We start from the raw sequence: 27,140 nt of genomic DNA, 5'->3' as shown, positions 1-27,140 counted from the left end.
TACCTTTATGCCTCCAGTTCTCTTCTCCAGCCACCCACTTAGCAGAAGGGAAGGGGGCAGTGAATGAGCAGCGCATGGTTTGGAGTGTTTCAGTGGGAACATGGAATTGGGGAATACCATTACTAAATCACAACACCATTTCACTTTGAGATGTGATACTGAAGTGAATAATATCACATTGTGTCACGCTGCTGCCTGGATGGTCACTGCTTCTGTGGTTGCTCATTGCAATTCGAGGAGTCTCCTTAATGAAGCTGGAAACTTCCACTTCGCACAAAATTAATAAAACTTCTGTTTGTTGGCAGACTGCATTGTATACTATTCAGATTTCTCCTCCTCCCTGTGGCTTCTTCCCACCCCTGATGTCCCCGTAATTATTTCCCTTTCAAGCTCTATTTGGAACTACAGAATCACAGAATAAGCTGAGTTGGACAGGGCCTGTAAGGATCATCAAGTCTGACTCCCAGCCCTGCACAGGACCATTCCCAAAAATCACACCATGTGCCTGAGAGTATTCCCCAAATGCTTCTTGAACTCTCTCAGGCCTGGTGCTGCGACCACTTTCCTGGGGAGCCTGTTCCAGTGCCCAAGCACCCTCTGGGGTGAAAAACCTTTTTCCAATATCCAACCCAAACCTCCGCTGACACAACTTCAGGCCATTCCCTCGAGTCCTGTTACTGGGCACCACAGAGAAGAGATCAGTGTCTGCCTCTCCTCTTCCCCTCATGAGGAAATTGTAGACTGTAATGAGGATGCTTTTCATGTCATTTGTGTTACCATTGTGTTGCTCCATGTCAGTTTCAGTTGCTGTTTCTAAAATACTGTAGAAACATGATGCTAATTTTATTCAAGATATAGTTGGAATTAAATTTTCTCTTAATTGGTTTTGAATTAGAACACCTCCCAGGGTTGTTTCCAACTTGACTTAGAATATAGTTCTGTCACGTTTATCTTTCCAAATTAAATTTTTTTGTCTTCCTGTTTCTCGGCAACCTACCTAGTATTTTACAAGTAAGGTAATTTTCTAGACATTTGGAAGAACTGTCTAGTACATGATAACTTCTTGTTAACTGACGTGTTTTTCTCATACTCTCTTAAGGCATAAGCTACTTTTTCTTTTTTTTGCTAGAGGCATTTGCTATTATGAAATCTTTGAAATTGCATGGAAACCCATCTAAACAGTGCTTCCTTTTCATGATCTCTTAACTTTTGATATTGTGTTTGTCACCTGAACTTTGTCAGGTCTCTGTAATCCTACATTTCAGATGGGAGTGAAGGGGGCTTCTGCACTAGAAACAGTTAACTTGAATGTATTTTTGGGGAGTGCCTTCTGTGGCAATTCCCAGGACTGTTTTCCCTTGCATGTTTGCAAGGATGTCTTTATCCAGCCTTAGTGAATGGAGCACTGCATTTCCCTCATTGACCTACTTCTTCTTTTCAAAGAGGGTAGGATAGGTAGGGAGACGTTGCTCTGCAAGGTTCATGGTTATGTACGAAGTATCTCTGTCCTTCATAGTAGAATTTATGCCAAATTCTTCACCATGACCTTCTTTGTTCTCCCTCATCAAAAAGCTGTTCATTATTAGCAGAACTGCCTTAAAACAATTGGTATTTCTTACAATATGAGAAATGGTCTAACTTCTGCTTTTGTGAATATGGGACTGACAGGAACTACTTGGATCACTGTCAAATATTGCTGGGTTTTTGGGTTTTTTTATTGATGTGTCTGCATGTTATTATGTTGTATTTAGGTTAGAAATGTAATGAGAAGCATATTGACATATATTAACTAGGCAGATGTTAGGGAAAAATGCTAATAAGTCTGAAATATTTCTTGTAAATGTATCATTATAGCTTGCAAATATTTCCTTGAGAAGAAAATTTGCATGGGGGCAAATCTGTAGCTGACGTCTTGAATCTGTTTATTCCCTCCCTTCCATGCTTTTAATTTAGCTTGTTTTAACTCCACTGCAACAGTTTTGATTTTGTAAGATTACTTTTTCATCCAGTTCTACAATTTTGTAAGTAAATAAGTAAATACATCTCAATACTTACAGTTTAGCAGGAATATAAGAGTTACCAGCAATCTCTGACGGGGTGATATGGTACTCTTGTGGTGTGGATTGGGACAGTAATTTCTTGCAAATTGCTTGCCTTTAAGAGTAGTGCTAAAAATTTAACATCTCTTCTCAGTGTCTGTTAAAGATATTTATGTACTTGTACGACAGATACCAGTGCAGTATGTGAAGTAGAGTCCTGTAGCAATAAATTCAGTCAGTACAGGTGTGAGTCACCATAAAACTGAGAAATGCATGTATTTTAAATTTCATTCTATATTTTTGCTGTAGAGGTGGATGTTGGTCTGAACTAGATAGTATTTTTTTTTTCTTTTTTTTTTCCTTTTTTTTTTTTCCTTTTCCTTTATGGCTATTGACTATTTGCAATCAAGGACTAATTAATTCAGTTTTGGTGGGAATCGATGGATCACTTTGTATGCAAGAAAGAAAGGGAAAAGTGAAGACAGTCTTCAGCTCCCTTGTGGTTTGCTTGAACTGATAATAGCATGCTCTGACATACAGATTTGATTGAAGAAAGTGTATGTAGCATGCTGTTTTCTTTCCATAGCAGCAGTGATTTAAGAACTTCCCCCTCATATTTTCAGGTTTTTATATTGAAGCTTTTTGTTTCAGACATTAAAAAGCACATATAGGTCAAGTAAAGAAGTGTTTGCCAGTACGAACTCTGTGCTAAGCATTCTGGGAGACTGCTTTCTTGCAGCAGCAGAGGATTCTTTGTGGCTGGCAGCAGAAACTGCAGCAGTATCTTTGCAGTTTCCTTTCATCTTTGATTATGTTCTAAGGATCTCTGAATATAGGAGCTCTTTCCATAACCCCTTGGAATATCTTTTCATCTCTGTGGTGGAGTACAGCACATGCTGAAAGCCTCCTATCTTCTACAGCTGAGGCATCCTTTGCTTTTCATCGCCCTCTGATTTTTTGTCTTCAGCGGCTGGATTTTTGGCAGTGTTTGGCTTAAGCAAATAGGATTACATTTCAGTAGCTGATGGTTTCTAGTCAAGGAACATACTAAATGTGGGACATAATGAGGATTGTACAAAGAAATATTTCTGCAAAGCACAGGAAAATTACTCGAGTCGAGCAACGGAAGAAGGCATTCTGCAAATGCGATCAGGGCTGCTAGAAATGCAAAATTCAACAGATTGGGAATGGGTTGCACGACAAGTGTGATTTTGTTTAAAGGCATTCGTACAGTTTTTGAGAGAAACTGTGGTTATATATGCAAACAGCAAGGGGAAAACAATGCCCTTGAATACACAGCATTCAGCTTGCCAGATGAAGATTCAGAAATATTGATTCATTCATTCCTGGTAAATAAAACTTGTTTCATTAATAATTTTATCTGCTAATTGAAAGCTAAACTAAAAACAGAATAGCATGTTTATTTAACATCTGCTATGTACAGGCATGGATATATATCTTGTCCTGATATTGTAGGATGTTAGTGCATGTATGTGGCATGTTATGTATGTGTGCATGCAGCTGTAGTGTTAAAGCTTAAGATTCATATTCCTTTTATCATTTAGATTTGTATTGATAGCTCTGAAGAGTTTCCACTCTGTAATTGTTTTAGAAGATTGTCTGCTGTTAGATCTTTCTAAACATACTCTTGGAATGTATTTGGCACTTTGGCTGAGGAGCAACTGATGATTATGTTATTTGAAAAAACTAAGGAAGGCATTGTTGAGGAAACAGTAACCCAGCATTTAAGGTTTTTTTTTTCTTGTGGATTTGAGTGTGTTTTTTTTCCTCTGAAACTGTTTAACTGTTCTATTTCTGTTTAACTTACTGAAAGGGATACAGGAGCATTCTAGAAGAAAAAAAAATGGTTCAGGGGAGCAATAACTGTTTCCTGAACCTGCTTTGCTCTCAAAGGCTTTTTAGGTGTTTCGTGATGTAAAGAGGCCAGGCTTTAAAGTGAGACTGTGGTCTTTGTACCCCCCAGGTTAATGACGTGTTTGTGCGTCAGGTGTATTACATTTAGGCTTGAGGGGGTGGAATTGGAGGAGCTAACTAATGTGCACAGCTTGCTTCACAATTGGACTAGCTAAGGATTTACATATTAATTTAAAACAATTTGAGTTTACTTGCTAATTGCTTTGTCACTGGCTTGGTAGTTGGGATAAGAGGGGCGTGGTACACTGAAATAGCTGGACAGATTTTGACAAGCTTGTATCTTGCTGGCTACCCATGCTGTGCAATTGCAGCTATGGAAACTCTCTAGAAATTTCACAAAGCTTTGTTGCCTTTGTGCTGCTCAGGCCCCTTTTTTGCTGAACTGAAATATAAGGGGAAAAAAGGTGTGTGGTTGCACATATGTGTGTATCTATGTATATACATGTGTATATGTGTGCATGGATATATGTGTATTTCTATACATGGATACACACACAAGCTTCGAGGAAAGAACACAGAGTAATCTGAGCTGTCTTCATGCTTAAAATAACTTGTAGTATGTATATTACCCTTCATGATAGTATTGCATTTGCTTAATATGGTTTGATATTAAAAATAAAATGGCTTCCTCTGGGTATTAGGGGACTTTTTACACTGTTAGCAATTTTTAAGTTAGCCTCATACAGAAGATTGCTAGAAATTTGTTAAATTCTGTGTAATGAACACTTTAAGTAACTTTTGTAACCCATTGAATTTAAGACCTAACACCCTTACTGGCCTGAACTTCTACATATAGTTAGGCGAGTGAATGAAGAAATACTTCCTTTTTTTTTTTAATGTAATATGAATTAATGTAACTTGGAGAACACAGTGACATTTTTTGTATATTTTTCTACTTTGTTTCACATGGTACTGTTCCAGTAATAATTTTTCTTTAATTTAGTCCTACAGAATTGGTACAAACCGGCAAGATTAAGCTCAAAATATGCTTCACCTGCCATTTGCAACTGAAGTTCCACATCTGTCTCTTAGGGGGTTGGATTTTTTTCAACTCCAAGATGTCTAGACGCTTTTAAGTAATGATACTATTTTTTAAAATTTGTCTGTATGGCTTTGTTAACTTGGTTTAACTGGAAGTAGTGGATCAAGATAAGATATTTTCCTGGGAAAAATACCTGATGGTTACTATGGAGGAATATGTGGAATCAAGGGGTCAGCATGACTTCCTGTTCATTGTACTGGACCAGTGAAATCCATAAGAATAAAAGTCAGAGTTTTACAAGAAAAAAACAGGCTTTGTTTAAAGGTCATGCTCTTGATAATCAGAGCTGGCACTGGCTATTGCTTTCTTAGGTGTTGTCTGAGGCTGGGGAGCAGTTGCTACCGACACCCCTGAAGAGTGGAAAGTGGGGTTCTCTGAAGGATGGGAAGAAGGGGAAAGATACTGCAATCCTGGCAACAGTGATGAGTGATTTTATGGAACTCGTAGAAGTATATAAAACTTATATCTCTTAAATTATATAATGTCTGTACTCTTTGCTATTAAAGCTAGCTTATCTAGCTCTTTCCCTTCCAAAGTGGTGGCTTTCAGGGGGCGAAATTATGTCGCTCCTCACTAGAGAAGCTGTACACTGAGGTGAAGGCTCCAGGTAGCTCATCTCTGAAGAGAACCTGCATGGCCAAGACCGAAAGAGTGACACTAAAAGCGGTATCACTTGCTTGTGTTGTTCCTTATTTTGGTGACTGTTGCAACAGATGCAAGTGGGTGTGTGGTTTCACCTCTTTGTCTGTGTTGTAACATGTATCTGAGCTGCAATGTCTTGGCTTAGCCTATTTGTCTGCACCTGCTATCAGGTCTATTTAGCCACTTTGGATCAAATATCTCCTGATGCAGAGCTATTGTCAAAACACTGGTGAATTTCAGGGAGTTCTTTAATTTACCAGTACATTGATCCTCTTGTAAAATCAGTGTTGAAAACCTGTGAATAGGAAACTCTCAGGAAGTAGCTCCCTTTAAGGAAAAATCACCTCTTCTGAGAAGAAAGTAAGGAGGCAGAGGCAGTTGATTTAGCATGTTTTTCTTATTTACCCTTTAACCCAGATGTCAGGAGGTTAAATCTAAAGTCTAGTTAAATCTAATTACAGTTTTATCTTAAGAGGGCCTGCTCTTCTGATTGCTTAAAGGAAAGATAAAGCCCCTATGAGAATGTCTTCTCAGGAGTACAGTTTATTTTTGTCCATTTCATGTCATTCAAACTTGCAATGAAAATGCTGTATCTTAGCTTCAGGAACATTTCTAACCTATAACTTTGTATTGCTAGAACACAGGATCTCGTAGGGTCTTAGGTCCACATGGATAAGCATCTTCATTTTAATAAAAGATTATAAATTTAGTTTGAGATGCTGTTAAAAGTTGCATCAAAAATAATGAAATTATATTTCCCCCAAATGCCCATCTTGGGCATATTTATTTCTGGCAAATGTTGAGAAAACATTTTAATGTGCTTAATTTTGTAGTAAGTTGAAGGATGTAGTTTCAGAATACTAGCTTGTATGCTTATCTACTTTACTTAGTTTGTCTAATTTTCCTGTGGTTTTTTAAAGATTTATTTTCAGAATGATATTACATGTTATTTCTTTTTCTATTCAAATTCTTTTTTTTTTTTTTTTTTTTTTTTGTTTTCACTGTATAAGCAATCATTATCTCAGAGTCAAATGTTAATGTACAAGTTAGATCCTAAACAACTGTTTTGGGTGGTTGACAAAGGTGGAAAATGAGCAAGGGCGAATGATGTGGTGATAATAGAACTAGCAACATTTAAAAAGTTTGAGGTTTGCTAACAAGCCACTTGAAGTATTCAGTGATGAAGGAAGCTGGGCTGAGTGTGCCACCAGCACCTATGGAAGAATTAGAAAATTCTGAAGGGAGACAGACTGGGCTGAAGGACATTAACTTTTTTATTATATATTTGTCTGAAAATTGCAGAAAACAACTCCTTTTTTTTCCATGCTTGAAATGCTTTCTGCTCAGTTTGCTTCTAATGGCCTATTCGGCGCTGCTGTTTCTCTCGTTAAGCTTTAGAACCTTGTAGTTTGGTAAACCTACCTAAGGTAGTATCATAGCTGTAGCTTGTGCAAGATGGGGCCTAATAATTTTAAGTAGTCTTTACATTTATTGTGTCTGATATGGAAAATATCTGATACTTAAACTGTGCTTACACAATTTCAGAGGAGGAATGCGGGGCATTTTGAAATAGTACATGTACAGCTTTTAATAGGGTAGATTTAGGTATTGGCTGGAAACAGAGCCTGCTACATTTTAGTAGCTGTAGTTTCTTAGTCTGTGTCACCAGTTGACTTGATAGCAGTGTCATCACTAGGTGTTCCTGAGTTTTTTGGTGACTGCTTTTCCTGTGCTGCTCATGAGTCATTTGGTTTATTAATAAACTGTGACATCTTTAAGATATACCAAAGTCTGGGCATGTGGGAAGATTGACTAATGACAGCAGTGAGCTACATCATTCTGGAAATAACTCCATAGAAGACATTCAAGTTGCAGATATTTTGATTTCAAAGTAAACTACGTATGTATAATTTTTTTTTAAAAGAGTCTCCTTAATTTAACATGTGTTGTGTTTTAAATAAACCTTAAAGCCTTAAATAGCTTAGATGTGTTCTTGCTGTCTGAATTTGCAAATTAATATCAACTTGTTTGTATGAGGTAGAAAGTCTAGTAGAAATAAAGTAGAAATATATAAAGGAGAGAGTTCTAAGGAAGAAATTGTGCTGAGTAAGTGGAAGTTGTTTTATTTTAATATGCTTAAACAGCTTATGCAGCAATTCTGTAATGGTGTGCTGACAATTTGTATGGGTTAGTCTGTTGTTACACTCTCATAACTTGCTTCAACTTGTAACTGTATTATGAGTGGCTTTTATTCATCAGCAACGGGAGCATTAGGCTTCATTAGGCCTCTTAATAAGGAAAAAACAGATATGTATAAGTACAGCATCTAACTGTTGCATGGGGTTTTTTTCATAGGTCACTTGAATTAGAGCACTTCTTTTAACTCCTTTCATCCTACTGCTCTGGCTGAATAAAAACCTGGCGTCTGATGTGCTGACTTGTAGTTTTGGCTGAATCTCCCGACGGTTTCTGTAGACTTCTTTTGTTTTGATTAGATTCCTATGGGAAGAATACTCGAATGTCCATCTCCTTATATCCCTCTGCCCTCTCAGCAGGGGAAATTGCAGCACATATTCACCAAGTGCGTAGTACCTACATCAAGTACACGTCTTTGAAAGATGCATGAGAGGACTATGAGAACCAGGCTGGCAGGCACTGAGTGCACTGGCATGCAGAAGATAAGATTAAGCATTTTATCTTCAGGAAAAATGTCTTTAGGCCTGGGGATAAAATCAGGATAGTTGCTCAAGTCTACATGCATAAACCATTATTCATCTATGACAGTATAGGTTGGACTGGCACAGAAAGATATCCAACCCAAAAGTATGGAACCAGTTTACAGCCAGGTGGGAAACATGTTCCCTTCGAATGTAGCAGCAGGGAATCTTGGGGGAGCAGGATATCTTGTGCTGAAAGAAATCAAAATGTCTGGAGCTAAAAAAACCCCAAAGAACAACACAACCCTATCAAACAACAAAAAAACCTACAAACCCAAACAAAAAAAACCAAACAAAAAAACCCCAAACCACCCAAAAAACTTAAATGTCATTAAAAAAACTCCTGAACCCTCCCCTCCATAGAATTTTATATGGTCTTAAGGAGTGAGAAGACTTCTGTGGTGGAGAAGCTGCATGGGTAGGGCTTTTAAGACTGGAGTCTAGACTTAATGAGCACATGCAAAGGAGTTGACTTCTCTGCTCCTCTTTCTCAGTACTTTTATCCACTTCCTTTAGAAATAGCCTGAAGTGCTCATTTGAGTCATCTACAGATGCAGGTACCCTATTCTTCATGAAATTAAATGCAATTAAAGTAAATCATAGACTTACGGAATTGTTTGGGTTGGAAGGGGCCTTAAAGATCATCTAGTTCCAACCCCCCTGCCCTGGGCAGGGACACCTTCCACTAGGCCAGGTTATTCAGAGGCCCATCCAACCCAGCCTTGAACACCTCCAGGAGTGGAGCATCCACAACTTGTCTGGGCAACCTGTGCCAGTGCCTCACCACCACCCTCACATTAGTGAATTTCTTCCTAATATCTCAACTAAACCAACCCTCCTTCAATATAAAGCACATTCTCCTTTGTCCTATCACTACAGGCTCTTGTAAAAAGTCCCTCTCCAGCTCTATCATCGGCCACTTTTAGGTACTGGAAAGCTGCTCTAAGGGTCTCCCCGGGGCCTTCTTTTCTCCAGGCTGAGCAATCCCAATTCTCCAAGCCTGTCAGAGGAGAGGTGGTTCAGCACTGTGACCCTACTCTGGACCCACTCAACAGGTGGGTCTTGTGCTGAAGACCCAAAGCTGGGAGCCACCTGCTAACTCTTGCAGTGTTCTTGTTTCTTAAAACTCTCCAGTGTGAAGTCCAAGACACTTTTGTATTTCAGTTGAGGGCAAACAAAAGTGTACTCTTACTTCAGTCCAATGAGAGAGGTGAATTAACATTCTCCTCTAGGAGCAAATTGTTCCTGGAAAAAGTCATGTAAGATTGGTGCTACACAGTGGGAAGAGTTCCCCCTCAGGCTTGGTTGGCACAGAACCACTTCCATTTGAGAGATCTTCAGACTTGGGGGTTTGATTCACTTTTTGTGTGTCTGTTCTATCCTCTTAGTTTCTAATAGTCATAAGGTCCTGTCCAGTTAAGAAAAAAGCCATCTTTGGTCCAATACTGTTCTCACAGTCAGTCTGCTTGTGTCTGTCCTGTCTATAAGGAGATATGTCAGAACCATAGCTAATTTGGAAGTGCAGTTTTAATCTTGAAGTCTCCTATACTAAATTCTACCAATTTGTTTTCTTTTTTTTTTCCCCCTGTGACCTTAAGGAAGTCAGGTTTTCCCTGAAAACAGATACATGCCTACTAAGATGGTGATGCCTTGAGAGGCAACCTAAAAACAGAGACTAGACAGGAGTAAGGGAATAAAGGTAGGTATTTATTTGAAAGGCCTTCAAAGGTACACCCTGGGGAGCCAGAGGCTACTGCCAAGATGGACCCCAAGATGGACGACAGGTCATGAGTTCTTCATACTTTTATAGGTTTGGTTCATTTGCATATCAGCACAAATTCTCCAATTAAAGCTTCAGTTAATGATGTAATTTCCCCAAGCTTGCCCCCCTTTCAGAAGCTTTTGGCTTATACTTTTTGGGCATAGGATGGTCTGGGTGTCCTTGGAGAGCAGGCCCGGAGAGGCTTTGTTATGTCTACCTAGCATGAGAGAGCAGAAGTGAACAAGCTACAAGAAACTTCAGAGTTACACACTAGGCAGTACAGGATTTGAAAAATATGAAAGTTAAAACCTAGGGCATCAATAGTATGAAATTTATTGCATCACAAGTTGATACCTCATATATAGTACTATGCAAGTATGTGACATGGACAAAATTTAATCTGTATTTTGTTTAGCTCTGCTGTGATTTTACACTTGTTTTGGTTTTTATTTGTCACAATGTAAGAGTGTCCAAACTAAGGTACTGTATCTTGTGTGTCAGATAATCTGTGTACTTGAGAAATAATGAGATATGCCATGTTTGTGTTAACAACTTTAGCCAAATTTTTATTCTGTGAAATAAAGCTTTTAAAAAATGCAGTGTGCAGAATCACTGTGGATCCAATAGAGACGCTCACTGGGAGAATCCTTTAACTTTATACTGCTACTAAAAGAAAGGTTTTTTATTCCAGCTTCTTGAGTGGTACTACAAGACCTGTACATTGGTGTTACCTTTTCTCATCGATGCAACCTACTCATGATCGAGATCTCTTCTGTGCAGTATTTCAGCATCTCTGTCCTATCCAGGCTACTTAACTCTCTCCTTAGAAATAATGTTTAGAGAGTAATTTTACCTGCAATGCAAAATTTAAGAATGTATCATTTATACTGATTTACAGATACCTCTGCAAAGAGGGGTTGTTGTTCTCCCTGTTACAAAATAGGCTTCTTTCTTGCTTTACCAAAGAAAGTGAACATGAAAAGTTGCTAATATGTAGCACACTCATATCTGTGTCTTATGCATTTTCTTTTTTCATCTCTGTTTCCAACCAAGAATGTTCTTATTGGGGGGACTGCAAATTACACATTTGCAGTGTTTGCCATAGAAGGAGTCTTCCTAACTGAGTTTTGTATGACTTTTTGTTTCATCTGAGTGTAGAGTGGATGGCAGGGAATTGCCAGGTGACTTGCATGCTGCATTCCATCTGCTATCAGGCTTTCACTTGAACTTGTGAATATGTTCTTCCAGGGAAGCACGTATCTGTTGGTCACTTATGAAACTTGGCAGCATTAAGATACGTATAGCTGCAACACTGAATCTTCCACTGACTTGTGAAATGTTAACCTTGAATACAGCTGCAAGGCAGGCTGCCAAGTGTGGGAGGGCAGTGCTGGAATATCTTGTACTAATACAGATGAGAGCAAGAAGTACTGGCTTTTAATGTCCTTGTCATTCCGCTAAGGTGGGTCTGTATTTTCAGATGAGCTACTGCCTTAAAAATCCAGCCCGAACCAAAAACCAACCAACCAAAAATCCCAACGCCCAAAGCTCTAACAAAACAAAGCATCAACCCCCTCCAGTTATCCATCCTTCTCATTTTTTAATTACTTTTTGAGAGATTCTGTGAGTTGCCAGGAAATTTAAAGCCACAAAGGAGTAGAGAACAGGTGTAGGGTTTTAGTAAATAATATCAAATCCTTCTGTTTTCCAATATACAGGACATGCATACCTACAGTAATATTATTCCTCTACTCTTGCTCCCCCCCCACCAGCTGCTCCAGGTTAAGGACAGTTCTTTCCCTAGAAAAGCTTACAGAGGCAAGTTTGATGGCTGTAATTACAGGTAGTAGGTTTAGTGATCTTGATGCAGACTTTAAGTAGGACTTGAAGCAAAAGAAGGGCCATTAAACCCAACTACTCAGATTTTAGGTTGTTCCTACAGGGAGGCTGGGTAGTCATCTTATCTTCCATTCTCATATGCTGCCTGTTCCCTTACCATCATTCACTTTTTATTATGTGATATTGTGCATTAGCTAAGTAAGTTCTTAAAGGAAAAAGTGATTTGAAAGAATAAGAGTCCATGTGAGGAACTTGTCCTTTGGGCAGAAAATTGGCTGGATGAATCACTGGGGTATGCCAGAAATACTGAGAACTTTGTAATCCTGAGAACCTAGGTAATTTTGTAATTACTTAGGCTGTTCCTTAGGAGTATATGATGCAAGAAGGGAGCCAAATATTTGGCTGTTGGAAGTGGTGTGAAAACTACTGTTTTTAAAAGTACCATGTGAAGTCCATCAAGCCACCATGTTTGTAAAAAGATGAATTGCATTGTTTCCATAATAATGTGAGTTATTTTGCAGATAGGTCTCTAGCTAGTAATTTGCCACAGTTTTGGGAATCGTGTTGGAAATACAGTCAACTTTTGTACAGAGACATTTTTTGTGTGTTTTCCTGGATTTTCTGTTGATCTTTATTGAGGTAACTGATTGATGCAACAAATTGAGTACTTTTTTGTTACTCTTTTTTTTTTTTTTTTTTTAAATTGCAGTTAAGGAGGTTAAAACTACAGGTCATGTAACAAGATTATAATTTTCATCATGTCTTAAAGTTCTGGTGTTCATCTTTCACTTTCTGAATCTTAATGTGTTATTGGTAAATTGTTTCAATACACTACTTTATTAAAGTAGCTTAACTCTTTTGACTGTGTGATGCCTGGATAAGCAGTATCTCTTGGGATTTTGTTTGTTTGGTTTGCTTTGATATTTTTGCCATGGTTTTTTGTTTGTTTGTTTTTCCCCCTAAGTATTTTTAAATTAATTAAATTCTTGAGGTAATCACTAAGTCCTCAGCAGAAAGTAAATGTTGGAAGTACGCATCAATTTGGCAGTTAAGGTCTATTTCATGCAGGATACAGTTCCAGAGGTACTGCCTCACTCTTCTGTTTTTGTTAAATAAAAGAACCTCTTCTAATGGTATAGCCATGTTAATGAAATGCAAGCTAGAAATTACATTTGTTATTCAGTAAGGAAAAATAGCTATATCTTTAAACTGATGTTAAAAAAATGTTAGCCTGTTGGCTTTCTTTTGTTCCTCATCATGTTTAGAGAAGAATAGGAAGAATGGCAAGGAAAGAAAATCACATTTATACTATGAATTAAATATGAATATGAATTAAAGTAGTCCAGATGCATTCAAGAGAAGTACCTGACCAGGATAAAATAATGTTGCCATTTAGAAGAAGAATCCTTTGTTAAATTAAAGAGAAGAAATACTATTTAAAACGTATATAATTTCTAAGTCTTTATTAGTGTGTTCACAAATGCCTTTTGCATAATAAGGTTGTGCATTTCTAGTTGCAGTTAAGTATAATTGCAGACCATCTCAATGAAACAAATTCCTGTTTGGCAGCTGCATCCTCAAGTAATGGTGTAATTTAGTCTAAGCTGTTCTGTGCTTCCGTTCTCTGAAAACAAAAGGGGCTGGTGCAAAATAAAAAGTGTAACTAAATGTTCTTGAACTATTGTCTACCTTGCTTTACACAGGAAGATCTGTTTTGTAAATTTGACTAAACTGCTGGTTTCCTTCTTAACTCTTAATGAAGCTTCATAAAGTACTGTTCTCTGGAGTTTGGTGTCTCAGTATGAGAGAGGCAGCTTAAAAAGTACATAGATTGAACTTGTATTTCCTGGAGAAAAAGACAGAAATATAATAAATCATTATTGTCTGAACTAAAATGTTATTATTTCTTTCTGTCCACTCTTTAGAAATGTACTTGCATTGTGGATGGGATGGGCAAACTCAGGCTCAATTTCAGGAGTGCAGGCTGAAATAGCATGTTGTGCAAGTGTGAGTGGAGAGAAGGGGATATAAACATCTTACGTTAGGTTTGAAGAATAAGAAACCTTGCCTGAAGTTGTGCCTTCTTAAAAATACTGGCAGTAGAGGAGGATATTTGTGCTTCTCCACAACTTCATCTGCTTTCTGCAGTTTAAGGTGACTTTCTCTTCTATTAGAGAACAGATAAAAGTTCATGCCAAGTTAAATTTAGGATGTGAGTTGTATTGAAGTGAGATAACTAACTGTCCTGAGAGAATTGAGAGTTGAATGAAGGTGGTGGCTTACTTTCCATAGCTGTCTGGTTCCTTACTGGACAGAGTGTTTAAAATAGGGATGTGCTTCTCTGGGGAGTTGAATTTTCTCTCAGATGTATTTTTGGTTGGTAAGTACAGCTACTGAGGTTGCAACTCATTAGTGTTAAAAAGAAACAAAGGGAAAACCAAAATATTCCTCTCAAAACCTGGAAAAAACTGCTCATCACAGTTCACTTTTTTTTCATGGGGAATCTAGCATATGCTAAAACTACTGGGTGGGGAAGTTGGAGTAGTCAAACCTTAAAAATTCCAAAAATGTCAGGTAGGATGCATACAAAATTGCTTTGCAATTGCACAGAAATGATTCCAAAAAAATTGATGCTTCTTATTTTACCACTGTATGTGTGTGCTGAACAGTGTCTGTAAGCAGTGGTATAGTAAGAGAGTAGTTGGGTCAAAAAAGCAAAGTTGAAGCATGACTTGAGTTTGTGTTGTAATTAAGGACAGGAATGAAGATAGCAACCGCTGAGCACTGTTATAGCCTAGATATCTGGAGGCCAAGAGACACTTGTGCAAAGCGTTCATAAGACAAGGGAGACATCCTGCAGGATTCTGTACTAGCCAAAGGCAGTGAGTGATGGCTGGATGGTCTTCGTGGCTGCAGGACCGAGGTTCCCTCAAGTGTCTTCTCTTAAAATGTGTGAAGATTTTGTTGCATTGTCTTCTCTGTGATTTTGGATGCTGATCAGTGATGGATGCCTACAGTGTTGAAGGGTTGTGAGGAGTGAGTAATGAGCACAAATAATGTGCAATACAGCAGTGAGCTAACTGGCTGAAGAGAGCGAAGAGGCAGAGGGGTACTGGTAGTTGAAGAGTTAAGTGCCAAAGGGTTAAAGGTATTAAGGTGGTTTTTGAATTTTATTTCAAGTTAGCATCTTTGTAGGCTATGTAAGATTTTTACTGTGAAGGCAATTTGGTGTTAAGTGAAACTTTTAATATGGATTTAGCACTAAGATAAAAAGGTCATGCCCACCCTACACCCAAAAAGGAGCAATGTATCAGTTCAGGGCATTGATCATGGAGAATGTCCTTGGTTATTGGCTGGTTGTTAATAGCACCCGAGTAAGTGACATTAATGCAAAAATATTTAAGAACCACAATACGTAGGGTTTTATACTTCTAAAGAGACACAGTTGTCAATAAGTGACTAATTATTACATTAAAAATATTTTTAAATTATTAAAGCCTTGATTTTCTACATGCTGTAAAAGGCTCAGCCTGTTTTACATGGTAATTTTAGATATGTACATTCTCTTTTGTGTTTGACTCACAACCTTAAGGCATTAGAATGGATCCACCTTTTTTTTTCCCTTTTCCCTCCCCAGAGGAATACAGCATGCTTAGGGGCTGGCCTTTGTCTGTCATGCATTCCCACCATAACAGATTTAGCAAACTGCAGCTGAGAAGTTAGACTAGTTTGTACTTTGTGCTGCTTGTGCCAGGGAAAAAGCTTTTGTTTTCACTGGATCACTGGCATGTCGATTACTTTGATGCCAAAAAGCATACAGTTTTGCTGCTGTCTGTATTTTCAATGAAAGAATGCAGGCAAGAACAAACAGAAATCCTAAGAAAGAGCTTACTGTAGAATCTCCGCAGAAGGGCAAGGATGCAGGTCCTTGTGAAGTGGAAGCAGAGAGTCCTGTGGTTGTGCTGGTAAGAGTTCTTTAAACAAGCTGTCTCTTCCCTTCAATAATTCCAGTTCTCTCTGTCAATGAAAAACTGCTTAATCTGATGCTGATGAAAAGTTCCAGCATTCTTACTTGTGAATAATTTGCATTTAGGATTTAGGTTTGGTTCTTTGTGTGTTGTCTGCCTTTTAATTGATTTTTGTTGTTCTGGTTTACCAGATCTTTGGTTCTCTTTGAGTATGACTTTGGAATTTGGCTTTCAGAGTAGCTGCTTTTCAGTCTCTTCTATGTAGCATAGTTGTACAGCTCTTTGAACCTAGCAGGAAAACTACATATGCTTCAAAATACTTTCTAGCACCTCTAGTTTTTAATTGCCCAGCATATCTTCCAATTAATATATATTTGAACTCCCTAAAGTGTGTGTGTGACAGTTAAATTTTACTTAAATGATCAAAGAACTATCTAAATAATTAATGAGTACTTCTGTTAAAGTATCTATGTATCTGTTAAAGGACCTATTTTTTCAATTCTTTCAGTGCACATTATTTAGGAATTTAAAGTTTTAAAATAGCTTCCAGTGAAGGAAAAGGGAATTTTCTGTATGTGGGGGAAATAATCAAATAAGAACTATTTTGTCTGAAACACTGCTAGACATTTAGTTCTGTTGGAACTTTAGTAGTACAGCAAGAAAACATAGTAAGTGAGCTGTAATGAATCCACCAACTCTCTTCAGAGGAGGATTGTTAAACTAGTACTTATATAGCAGTAGAAAGAAGTACTTTGATAGTTCTTACTAAAATTTCAACTCTATTTAGTATTATTTCATGCTTAATTGCTGCTGCTGTTGGTCCTCTTTATTTGTGTGGCTGTAGTTGAAGTTAGTGGGGCAATCCTCAAATTATAGTGTCCCCTCTCCCTCTTACTTGAGCTTCACACTGTGCATTTAAGAATTGAACTAAAACATGCTCGCCATCTGTGTTTAGTAATACTCATCTGTAACTTTTTGGGAATTGTTACTGTATATAACTGAAAGCTTACACGTGTGCTAGTAAGACAAACTTTTTTTTAGTTTTATTCTATTCAGAGAGTTGTTAGTAAAACATGGGGTTTTTTTGGATGGGTGTGTTCTGATTTCTGGTCCAGATTTTCATCAGGACAATATGAGCTAATCTTGTGTGTGCTTTCCTGCCTTTGGACTGTTTAACTTTATTTAGAATTGTTTTTATTCCCCCATGAATGCTCAGAGAGGATATTAGTATTTCTGCAGATACTTAGGGTACTGCGGCTAATCAGCAAGGCACATGTACTTACTTAAGAAGAAAAAAAGTATAAAACAATACTGTGTTTACTTATCACCATTTATGAAGTACCTCCTTGTAATTTTTCAAATACTATTTAATTTAATGTTTGTGAAATAATATACCTCCAGTGTTTGCTCTCCTTTTTTCATTTTTAGATGAAGTGCATGCATTCAACACAAAGGTCAATATTTAAAGGGAAGAACATTTAGGTTTTACAAAGGTCACATAAAAATGTCTTCAGTGTCATTTCAGTTGCTATTTTGGTATTAATCTGTTTATATATATGTATATACACACAAAAGTGTATATATAGCATAATTACAGATCCCTTTTGTCTAGTTATTGAGGAAAGCTAGATGAAGTGGTTCAAGTAACCTGCAGCAAGTATGCTGCCAAGCAGAAAGCAAAAAGTAAGGCATTATGTTTCATTTCACATTGACATTTGGGTCCATTTTTATTTCACTGGGCTGTGATGTTGCACTACATTTTTACTGGCACAGTGAAGGTAGGTATCCTGTCATTGGTGAAGAGTACAGTATGGTAATAACTAAGACTGACAAAGTTGCTAGTTGCTGTAATGAATTCTAAACAGCAGAATTTCTTGTTTCTTGGGTTAAAAACCTGGGAATTGCATTAGATAGCAATCCTCAAAAGCATGTGGAACAGTATAGGCTTCTGGTTTACTCTAGTAATACCTCTCATCGACTGTTGTCTAAAACATTCTTTCAGGTGTGGATGTATTCCTTTTGTGCAATTAGGATGTGATTTGCCTAGCACTCAATAAGTATTCTTTATAAAGATCAGATAGAATCAGCTGTCAGGAAGCAACAGGTTTTTTGTCATATTCATTTATGTCGTATTCATTTAATTATTTTAAATGTAGTTCACTGAGAGTCTTTCGGAGTATTGAGGGGACTAGGTATTTATAACTGGAAGCATCCCATGTGTTATTGAAACAATGTTATTTGATTGAATTCTGTGCCTGAATTAACTTTTCCTGGTTAGGTGGGTAAGTTTACAGAAAGAGTTATCTGCTGCTTTCAGTGCCAGTATGTCAATATGTGTGCTGTCTTGTGTCCCTGTGATTTGAATTAGATTGTGTCATAACTTTGTTCTTGAGGTTAAAAGCAAGAAGAGCCCATGGAAAAAGCATTTAGATTTTCCAGGTGGTGCCTCGAAACCCTGCTTGGGATGAAGTGCTGTTGTGCTAGCTGTTGTAGAAGTTACTGGATGAGTATGCCTGCTGTCCAGCTGCATTTTGATAGTCAGAGGTAGTAACTGCGTATCAAAATAGATGATGTTTCTGGGAAGTTGGATCATTTGGAGTTCATCTTTCTGCTTGGAAACTTGCTGTCAGTATAAAATGCAATAGTTAAAAGTGAGCTCTAGGATACATATAATTTCTTGAATTAATTTTTAAAACCTCGACCTGGGCAATTTATTTTATGTTTATTGTGGGACAGTAAGATACAGGAAGCTGTTACCCATGTTTAGTATTAAATAATCTTATTGTATGTCCACAGTGGCTTGCCTCAGGCCACTATTAAGAAATACATAACACCTATTCATCTGTTTGTATCCTGCTTCCTGCTAGTGCCTGTAGCTCCATTTTACTCCTTATGGGAACTTGTTAATTTGCAGGTGTATATGCCAAACATGTTTTTATAAGGTAAATAATGTTTTGTAGCAGGAGGCTAACAACATTCAGTGCGCTTAGCCTTACCATCTTTTGTTTTCTGAGAAGAGAATTGGACAATAACAGTTATCTCAATTTAAGCATGCAAGAGAAACATGTACTGTGGGTTTTTTTCTGTAGTATGTAGTGTAGGCAATCACTGAACTCTTAGCTTAAAATTTATTTTATCTGATGAATTTTGATGCTGCTTGTCCTAATATATAAAATGTATTCTGACAGATTAAAATGCTTACCGTGTGGGTGTCATGACTGCTGTTTTGAAATACTTCTTATTTCTGATAAGTTTCCATGCTTTCCATACTCAGGCAAAACCCAAAGTGGTATGGCAGATAATTTGCTCTTTTATCTTTCAACAAATACAGCATTGGTTGGCTCGAGACCAGGAGCCCATGAAACCCTATGCTCTTAGCATTTTCCTAGATTACAGAAATAAAAATGTTGTTGGCTGCAAATTAATAGGAAAAATTAAGCCTTATTGGAAAGACTGAGTTTTAGTGCCTATAAACTTGATGTTGCAGTTTTAACTGGGCTGAGTTTTATCTGTGTCAGCTGGTTCATAAATCCTATTTAACAATCCTGTAACTACCCAACATATTTTCTTTTATATTACATGAAATACTAGACCAGATTTTTTTTTTTAATGTAGAAGAGCCTGAGAGAGAATCTGCTTCCTTGCACTGTTTTATGTCTGGCTAAATGCCAGTATCAGTGTGTTGTTTATTGTTTTCTTTTTTCATATCTGGTCCAAATTGATAAAACATCCTCTTCCTTTTGAATCTGACAAATGACTAAGAAAGAAATGAGTAACATTTAGGAGGAACCTGAGGGAGCACATTCTTCATTAATTTTTACATAAATGATATTTCTGCAAATCAAGTACCTCACTGATTAAATAGGAGAGGTCTGTATTCAAGACCTCAGCTACAGTGAGCTTTAGATTCTTTAAAAGTTTTTCTTGAGGAAGGATTTTTTTTTTCGACCTCGTGTTTACAGCAAGCAAACAAAATATAAGCAAAGCTCATATTCTTCTGAGATTCCTTTTCACAAATTTTATAGTTGTGGTGAACCATTTTTGTGACTGCAAGGAGAGAGAGAGGCATTTGCAATTAATTGGATTTTTTTAAAGCTGCATCTTTAGGTTTTGAGTTAGCTGTGCTAGACAAGTGTGTGTGTGATGTGTGTGTGTGTGTGTGTGTGTGTGTGTGTGTTTGCATGCCCATGAAATAACTTTAGTTACATTTATACTCTAAAAGTAATCCTTTTCCTCTGATTTTGCTGGTAAAATGAGAGAAGCCAGAACTAGCTTTCTTCCAGTCTTTGCCTATCACCTTCCCAAGAGAATTAACAGGAGGATAGATGTAGCTCTTCAGCACCAGGGAGAAGTGGATGAGAATGCTGATCATGTGCAGCACTGTGTAAAAATCCATTACCCATTTGTGATGACAGCTTTCCCTTGCTATCAGGCTGTGGAATTGGGGCTGTGTGTCTATCCACTTGCTAGTTCAGATAGTAGATGTCCTGGTATGTGCGCTTTTTGACAGTATTGATCATGCGTATGTTTATTCTTTCCTTCAAAAAGCTCCCCAGATTGCCACAAGTGGTCACACTGCCATCTGATCAGTATTTCAGACACAATCTGACTGGAAGGTCCTTGGTTGGAAGGAACTCTCTGAAGCCAGGTCACCTCCTAATCTGTCACAACAGCTCTGGCTCTGTTGCTGGTCTTAGTGTGAGAAGGCTCAGAAACGTGCCATGAGAGAGGGGACGGGTCCTTCTAGTGTCAGCCCTGCTTTTAATTAGTTTAAGCCAATTGTGAAGCCAAATCTTTTAAGCTAACTGAAGAGACTGATTGTATATGCAAATCAAATGGTCCTTCTCTGCTGGTCATTTTTTAGGCACAGTTTAATTTGCAGTATTTATTTTTGTTTCTCCTAGAGGTCAGTCATCCTGCACTACTCTCAAACCAACCTGTCACCGTAGCATGTTGTGTATAATTCCTTCTTGAGAAGGAATGGGAAAGGCAAACTTGACCAAAAGGAGTGACTGGGCCATATTACTCTAGTAGTCTCCAGACCTTGGTTTAACTTAAGAAAGAGTATATTGCATAAGAGCTCAAACTCAGTGGTTGGCAGGTGGGCATCTTGCTTGCCTGGATAAGTAGAGAGAGACCTGTTACAGTGAAAGTGAGAGAAAGGTGAGCAAAGAGTATTTTGTTTTCTGACTGATGTGTTACCTTGTACTTCATTTATAGACCAGAGTTTGAAATGTTCTTTGTATTCTGTTATCTCTGTGCTTAAGGAAGAAAATTTGTAATGGACCATTATTGCCTTAGTGAAGAGTTGGAGAGGGTAGGTGAAGTTACTGTAATTTGTTTGGAATCAGAACTGGTTATGACAATCTGTTAGAGGGGGGCTGCTCAACCTGAAATTTTGTGAAGGGGTAATTTTGTAGTGTCAATATGTAGGAAATGTTTCAAATACTTGGGTGAAGTAGGTGCTCGGTTGGAGCACACCATTTCATTAGCTTGGGATTCACTGCAGCAGTCTGAACACTCAAATGCAAACTTGCGACCACAATATTTTGTATAATTAGTACATTAGAGAAAATGTAATCTTTTCTTAGGTTGTGTTTGCCTGCTTCTCTTGTGCTTTTCTGAGCTAAATTGCCCAACCATTTCAGCTACAGATGGGTGCATGAGCATAAACCTAAGCCTTTTCTGACGGACACTGATGTTAGTTCTTGGCTTTGTGCTAACTCCTGTTCATGAATGACAGGAGAAGATGACGCAGGGGCTGGGGTTCAGGTGATTAGCTCTCAAAATGTGTCAGAGTACAATATGGAGTGAACTGAACAGCCCTTCTCTGTCTTGTCTGAGGAGAAAGATGTCAAACACAACATAATAATTTTCCATCATGACTCCTAGAAGTACTGGTCTGTGCTGAGTATGTTGTTATATAGCTGATGAACTTTTAGTAAATCTTTCCCATGTGATTGTAAATGGTGGCTATTTTTCTTGACAAAGCTACATTTTGTTAATCATTTTTGGTAGATTTATTTTCCAGACTTTGCTTTTTTGCCTCTGCAGCTGTTATGCTTTGTTATGTTGTCACATTCTTCTTACCAGTAAAACTACTGTGTGGTACATGTTAGGGAGTCTCAAATAACTTTTGAGTAGCCTGTGAACTAAGTCTGAAAACTTTCTCTGACCAAAGCTTTCCTAATTCCTTGAAAAAAAAATTATTCGATTCACTTTTGGATGAAGAAAACACCTGTAGAGTTTCTCAGGAATATTGTTAATATACTAGTGATTGATATCAGTAATTGATAGAGATATTTGTTCTGTATAGTACAACTAGAATTTGGAAGATTATTGTCATGAGTTACGCAAAACAATATGTAAAGCTTGTCTTGTCAGTTTACCTATAATGATGACAGAAGCTGGTCTTCTACTACAATTATTTTTAATACATCTTTAATATATCATACTTGTAAATTAGTACCACTGATCTTGAGAAAGTGTAATTTGTAAAATCTCTTGTAAAAAATTATAATTTTATGTCTGGTACTGTGATGCTCAATTTTAGTTGCAGAAAGTTCAAGCTGGATTGTAACCCCATCATTGCATTAATTTGCACACTCCATGGCAGAGCTGCCTCATTCAGAGCTCTGTCTAAACCTGCTTTGCCATCTGACCACTTAACAGAGTGCCTGGCAGGGTGAAGGCTTTTCTCTGATTGTGCACAGGCAGCTGTAATGCCTCATCTGCGGAAAGGGGTTTTAATGTGGAATCAATGCACAGTTACTGAGGAAAGCTACTTGTGCAATTAAGAGGGAAGTAGATGGCCTATGGGAATTTTGAAAAAAATATAAAGAAGGAGGAATGTCAATTAGCCTGCCCCTGCTGCTGGTTACTGCTGAATTAAAACAAAGCTCTATATTTGAGCTAAGGTTCATTCCTGTTAAACCCAGGATCAGAGCTTTCTAGGCTGTATCAAGCAAAGGCAACCATCAACATAAGAGACTAGTAATTTCTTTGTAATTTTTTTGCAGTGAGAACACATATGTGAGTAAGCTAATAAGCTCTGAGTTACTGTGTTTTGTGCAGTAGTTCTGAGGCAATCAGCATGCTTGTCTCTCTAATTGTCACTTGCACTTCCCCATATGGTACAATATGTCAAAGTCTGCATTTTGAATACTGTATGTTTTCGATGTAGATGCAATATCATTCCTCCAGTCTTTTTTAAAGAGTAACTTCTAAAATAAGTCAACAACTGTAATTGTTCCTCAGTATACCTGCATTTATTTTCATTTTTTCTTTTTTCCCCTAGGCAAAACCGAAGCTCATAGAACCAATAGACTATGAAAATGTCATAGTTCAGAGGAAAACACAGATTTTGAATGATCCTCTACGTGAGATGCTACTGTTCCCTTATGATGACTTTCAGGTAATTTATTCCACCCTGGTTTTTTGTTGTGGGGTTTTTTCAGTTTTTTTGGGTTTTTTTTTGCTGCGGATTTTTAGCAGTATTAGTCGTGAGGTGATAACTTCCTATTTCTTTGTTTCTTAACTCTCTTTAGCTTCAAAAATCCCCACGGAGTCTTTGCCAGGAGTCCCATTACCCTGCTCGATTTATTCTTTTAGGTACAGAAGAAATAGCACAATTTCCTCATCTGTCCAGATTGTAATATCTGCAAGTCAGCAGTTTTACTGCCTTTTGAAGTAGATGATCAGTCACTTGTAGATATTCCCCTCCCTTTCCGATGTGGGAAATAATGTGATGTTGGTTTAAAAAAAGCATCTGCTTTCTTAATTCTTAAACTGATTTTTTTTCCCCCCCCATTCTTAGTAGTGAAGGACATGAACCTGTTCAAATGCAGTCTGCTACTCTTAGCTGCATGGTCCCAGCCAAAACTGTGTTCTAGCAAAATACCCGTTACATAACAGTTTTGACTCCATTAAGCCAGACTTAACCAAACTTCGTGATAATATTGTTATACTTTTAAAAATGACCATGTTTGTCTAAATAAGTAGTTTACTTAAGTACACTTTAAAAAAATATTTTTCTTGTATATCTAGTTAGGAAAACTACCAAGTATCTTAGAGACTGGAGTTGGAGTAAATAGTGAGGATGGTCTCATGTCCGCATGCCCGTACCTGCAATCAAAATGTCTGTATTTGAAAAGTGTGTAGATATCTGAACAGTCTGTAAATTAATTTTAGTCAGCCAACTAGCTGAAGCTGAGTTTGTTTACCATGGAGAAAGTTGATGATGAGTTGGTGTATTTCTACAGAAGGATATCTAAAGTCCTATAAATTACTCATTGGATTTTTAATGAATTCTCTCTAGCCTATTAAAGCATTTACCTGAATGCAGCTGGACTCTGTTTTTAAGTACAGTCTGAAGGCTTCTTTTTCACTGATTCTTAGATGAATAACTCTACTTGTAGTCTTCCCACTCTGAGCTAAAAAATTAGGGTTTTGGGAAGGTACAGTTATTTAGAGAGTAATTTGGGCTTCATGTGTTCTCAGCCACATGTGAAAGTTTATAGGATGGAAGTAAGACTTCTTGAAAAGGAAGTTGTACTGATACAAGTTTTCAAATACTGAATCACTCAGGATGACACCCTACACCAGGTGTTGGCTTTGGGACTGAAAAGCACGAATAGGCTACGCCACCAAAATCCCCTTCTGTAGTGTGTCTCTTCTGTATCACTGGTCAAGAGGAATCCATGTTACTTCTGCTAAGTGTGCTCTTACCTGATTGACTAGTTCACTTATCAGGGTCATTCCGGTGAACAGCTCTGAATTATCAATGGAGAAGAAACAAACCTATTAAGAGTATCCTCAGGCATTTTGTCTGAGCAGTCTGGGGCATGTCTGAAGTGTTTAACTGCTATTTCTAGTGACCTTCTGCAATTCTTATCCTCAGGCCTGTATGAATGAAGCTAGTCCATAGTTCTCAGTCTCATCCTTCAAAAGGAGTGACTGAATTTTGTCATAAATTGTAATGTCTTTTGTCATCCTTTGTTTGGATTCTGTGATCAGATTTTCATCAAGGCAGTCATTAAAGTGTGTGTTACATCAGAAGATTTCCTTCAAGTAGTCACAATTTTGGAACTTAGTCAGTTTTTCTGTTTCTTTATCCCTCATCAATATAATATCTGAACAACTTTTCTGGGTTTTCTCTATAGAGTTTTTGGTAAGAGTCTCATTTTATACGTGATTTAGATGAAGACTGGTTTGTACTATCAAACTGCATTGTCAAACTTTTATTTTCTTGGAAGACTTGCTGGCACAAACTTAATCCAAATATTTTTACTGTACACATGACTCTTCAGTACTACTTTGATCTATCTAGCTTGTTTTCAACAACACAAAGCATTTAAATGTGTCATTCAATGTATTAAGAAAATATTCCCAAGTCAGAGAACAGAAAACCCTTATTATTTTTATTTTTAAGTTAAACCTTTTAACCCTGTTCAGTTTTCCATAGCCATATTTACAGGTTTGAAATCATGAGTCATTATATAGTTGCCAGTATCATTTGAATCATGGCATATTTTCTATGTTTGTCATTCAGCTTCGCATATATTTTTTTAATTCTTCTTTCTTAACTTGCGGCTGTCACTCAGTGTGTGGGCAGCTCTTGGGTAAGCTGTGGCTCAAGTGTTTGATGCTGGCCTCATCTCCCTCAAGATGAATTTAAAATAGTGAGCTAGAGCATTTAGAACTACCTGTAAACATACTTAGAACTGTTTATAGGTGGAAACGCCTACCATTGTCTAGAAACCTGTTCAAGCTATTTCCTTTTAGAGCATTCAGTTTTTATCTTTCAAAGTTCTTCCTCACACTTAAGTTAAATTGATTACAATCTAGAAAGGCCTTGCCTGGAAAGGAAGCCCAGCAGTGTTAATTTATAATGACATTAAGAGTAAGGCTGTTTTGTTCAGCATGGCCCTAGAACTAACACTTAAAATGGCACACAAAATACTTAGCTTTCAGTACTAGATATCACTTCTATAATTCTTGGAAAATTACAGAAGCAGCATATTTTCAAAGAAGCACCACTAATGATACCACCTTTGAATTTCTGTTAAGGTTTAAATTATTTAGAGAGAAATTGGAAAGAAATATTTGTGCTTGATTTGGATTTTTTTTTTCAGGTAGTGCAGTTAGATAACTGAAATTTAATTTAATAGATGTGAGAAGCTAGATATTAAAGGAGAACTGATATGAACTTTTAGTCCCTATCAGAAATTAAAACTTGCACAGCAACTGGCATTTTTGGATGGCATATAGCTTTCTTCTCCTCTTCCTCCTGATGAAAATTATTTGTCTAGTGAGGGAAAGGGGACAAAAAACAACAGTAATTCACCTTTTTCTGTTCAGAAATGACTGTTCTCTAAGCATGCTGTCAGAAGTAGCTCTAAGCTCAAACAACTACCAAAGAAACATTTGAGCAAGGATGGAGCAGAAAATGCTCCAGTCTTGGAAAACTTTGAAGTTTGAAGGATTGTTCTTCAGCCAGCTATCTGCTTACAGGAACCTTTCCAGATTTCCACTTAACTGCATTTGCCATTGTCCCAATTGTGGTTAGCTGAGGTTATGAAACATGGTTTCTCTCTTTTTATATATGTTTGGGAGCAGTTCATTTACTTTTCAGAAGAACATGATTTCTGTTCTGCTTTGTGCAGAGCTTCAAATAAAAAAAGAATAGATTTGTAATTTTTTCTTTCAAGTTTTTTTTTTCTTCATGATATTACATCTAAATAATAGCAAGATTTGCTTTTCTGTAATTACCAGAAGAGCTCTTAATCAGCAATTTCATCTCCATATATTGGGTCTTTTTCAATTTACCATTTGAAGATTTTTCAGCTGCTTTTCACAAGCTCAAGCTCTGAGTTTTCCACACTGAATTCAGTTATCAGGTTACTCCCTACTTTGTTCTCAACAAATTTGTAGGGGCAGTCATGTTGTGTTTGGAGACATTGTTTTGCTGTTGGCATCACTGAATTTCTGAGTAAGTGGGGTATCTAAACTTGCAGTACCTTCAAGCTTTGTAGCCTGTTCATTTCTAGCTGCACTTTTGTCCTCGTTTTCATTATGGTGCCTATGTAATGTGTTTGTTAATTATGGTGATAGAACAACCACTTTTCTGCTGCCCATTGGAACATCTCTATTAATGTTCTTGCTACTCACAGTCACAATGCTGCTAGTTCTTCGAGG

General features: G+C 37.4%; 1 protein-coding gene across 22 annotated transcripts in view; it reads left to right on the top strand.

Annotated features, from left to right (window-relative positions):
• The window catches only part of DOCK9 (dedicator of cytokinesis 9), a 119,044-nt gene that overhangs the window by 16,299 nt on the left and 75,605 nt on the right, over positions 1-27,140 (top strand). For 8 of the 22 annotated variants that reach the window (XM_010394082.4, XM_010394088.4, XM_010394086.4 and 5 more), the window contains exons 1-2: positions 2,776-3,388; positions 23,242-23,358. In XM_010394082.4, coding sequence (XP_010392384.1) covers positions 3,227-3,388; positions 23,242-23,358 — 279 coding nt within the window. In that variant the 5' untranslated portion in view covers positions 2,776-3,226. Of the gene's footprint in view, positions 1-2,775; positions 3,389-15,674; positions 15,942-23,241; positions 23,359-27,140 lie in introns of those variants that run through there. The other 14 variants (XM_039560229.1, XM_039560155.1, XM_010394095.4 and 11 more) reach the window with 4 other exon arrangements.

The sequence above is a fragment of the Corvus cornix genome, chromosome 1, assembly GCF_000738735.6.
Source record: "Corvus cornix cornix isolate S_Up_H32 chromosome 1, ASM73873v5, whole genome shotgun sequence".
NCBI classification, from domain to species: domain Eukaryota; kingdom Metazoa; phylum Chordata; class Aves; order Passeriformes; family Corvidae; genus Corvus; species Corvus cornix.
Note: the sequence above shows the minus strand (reverse complement) of the source record. Positions and strands in the feature narration are given on the sequence as shown.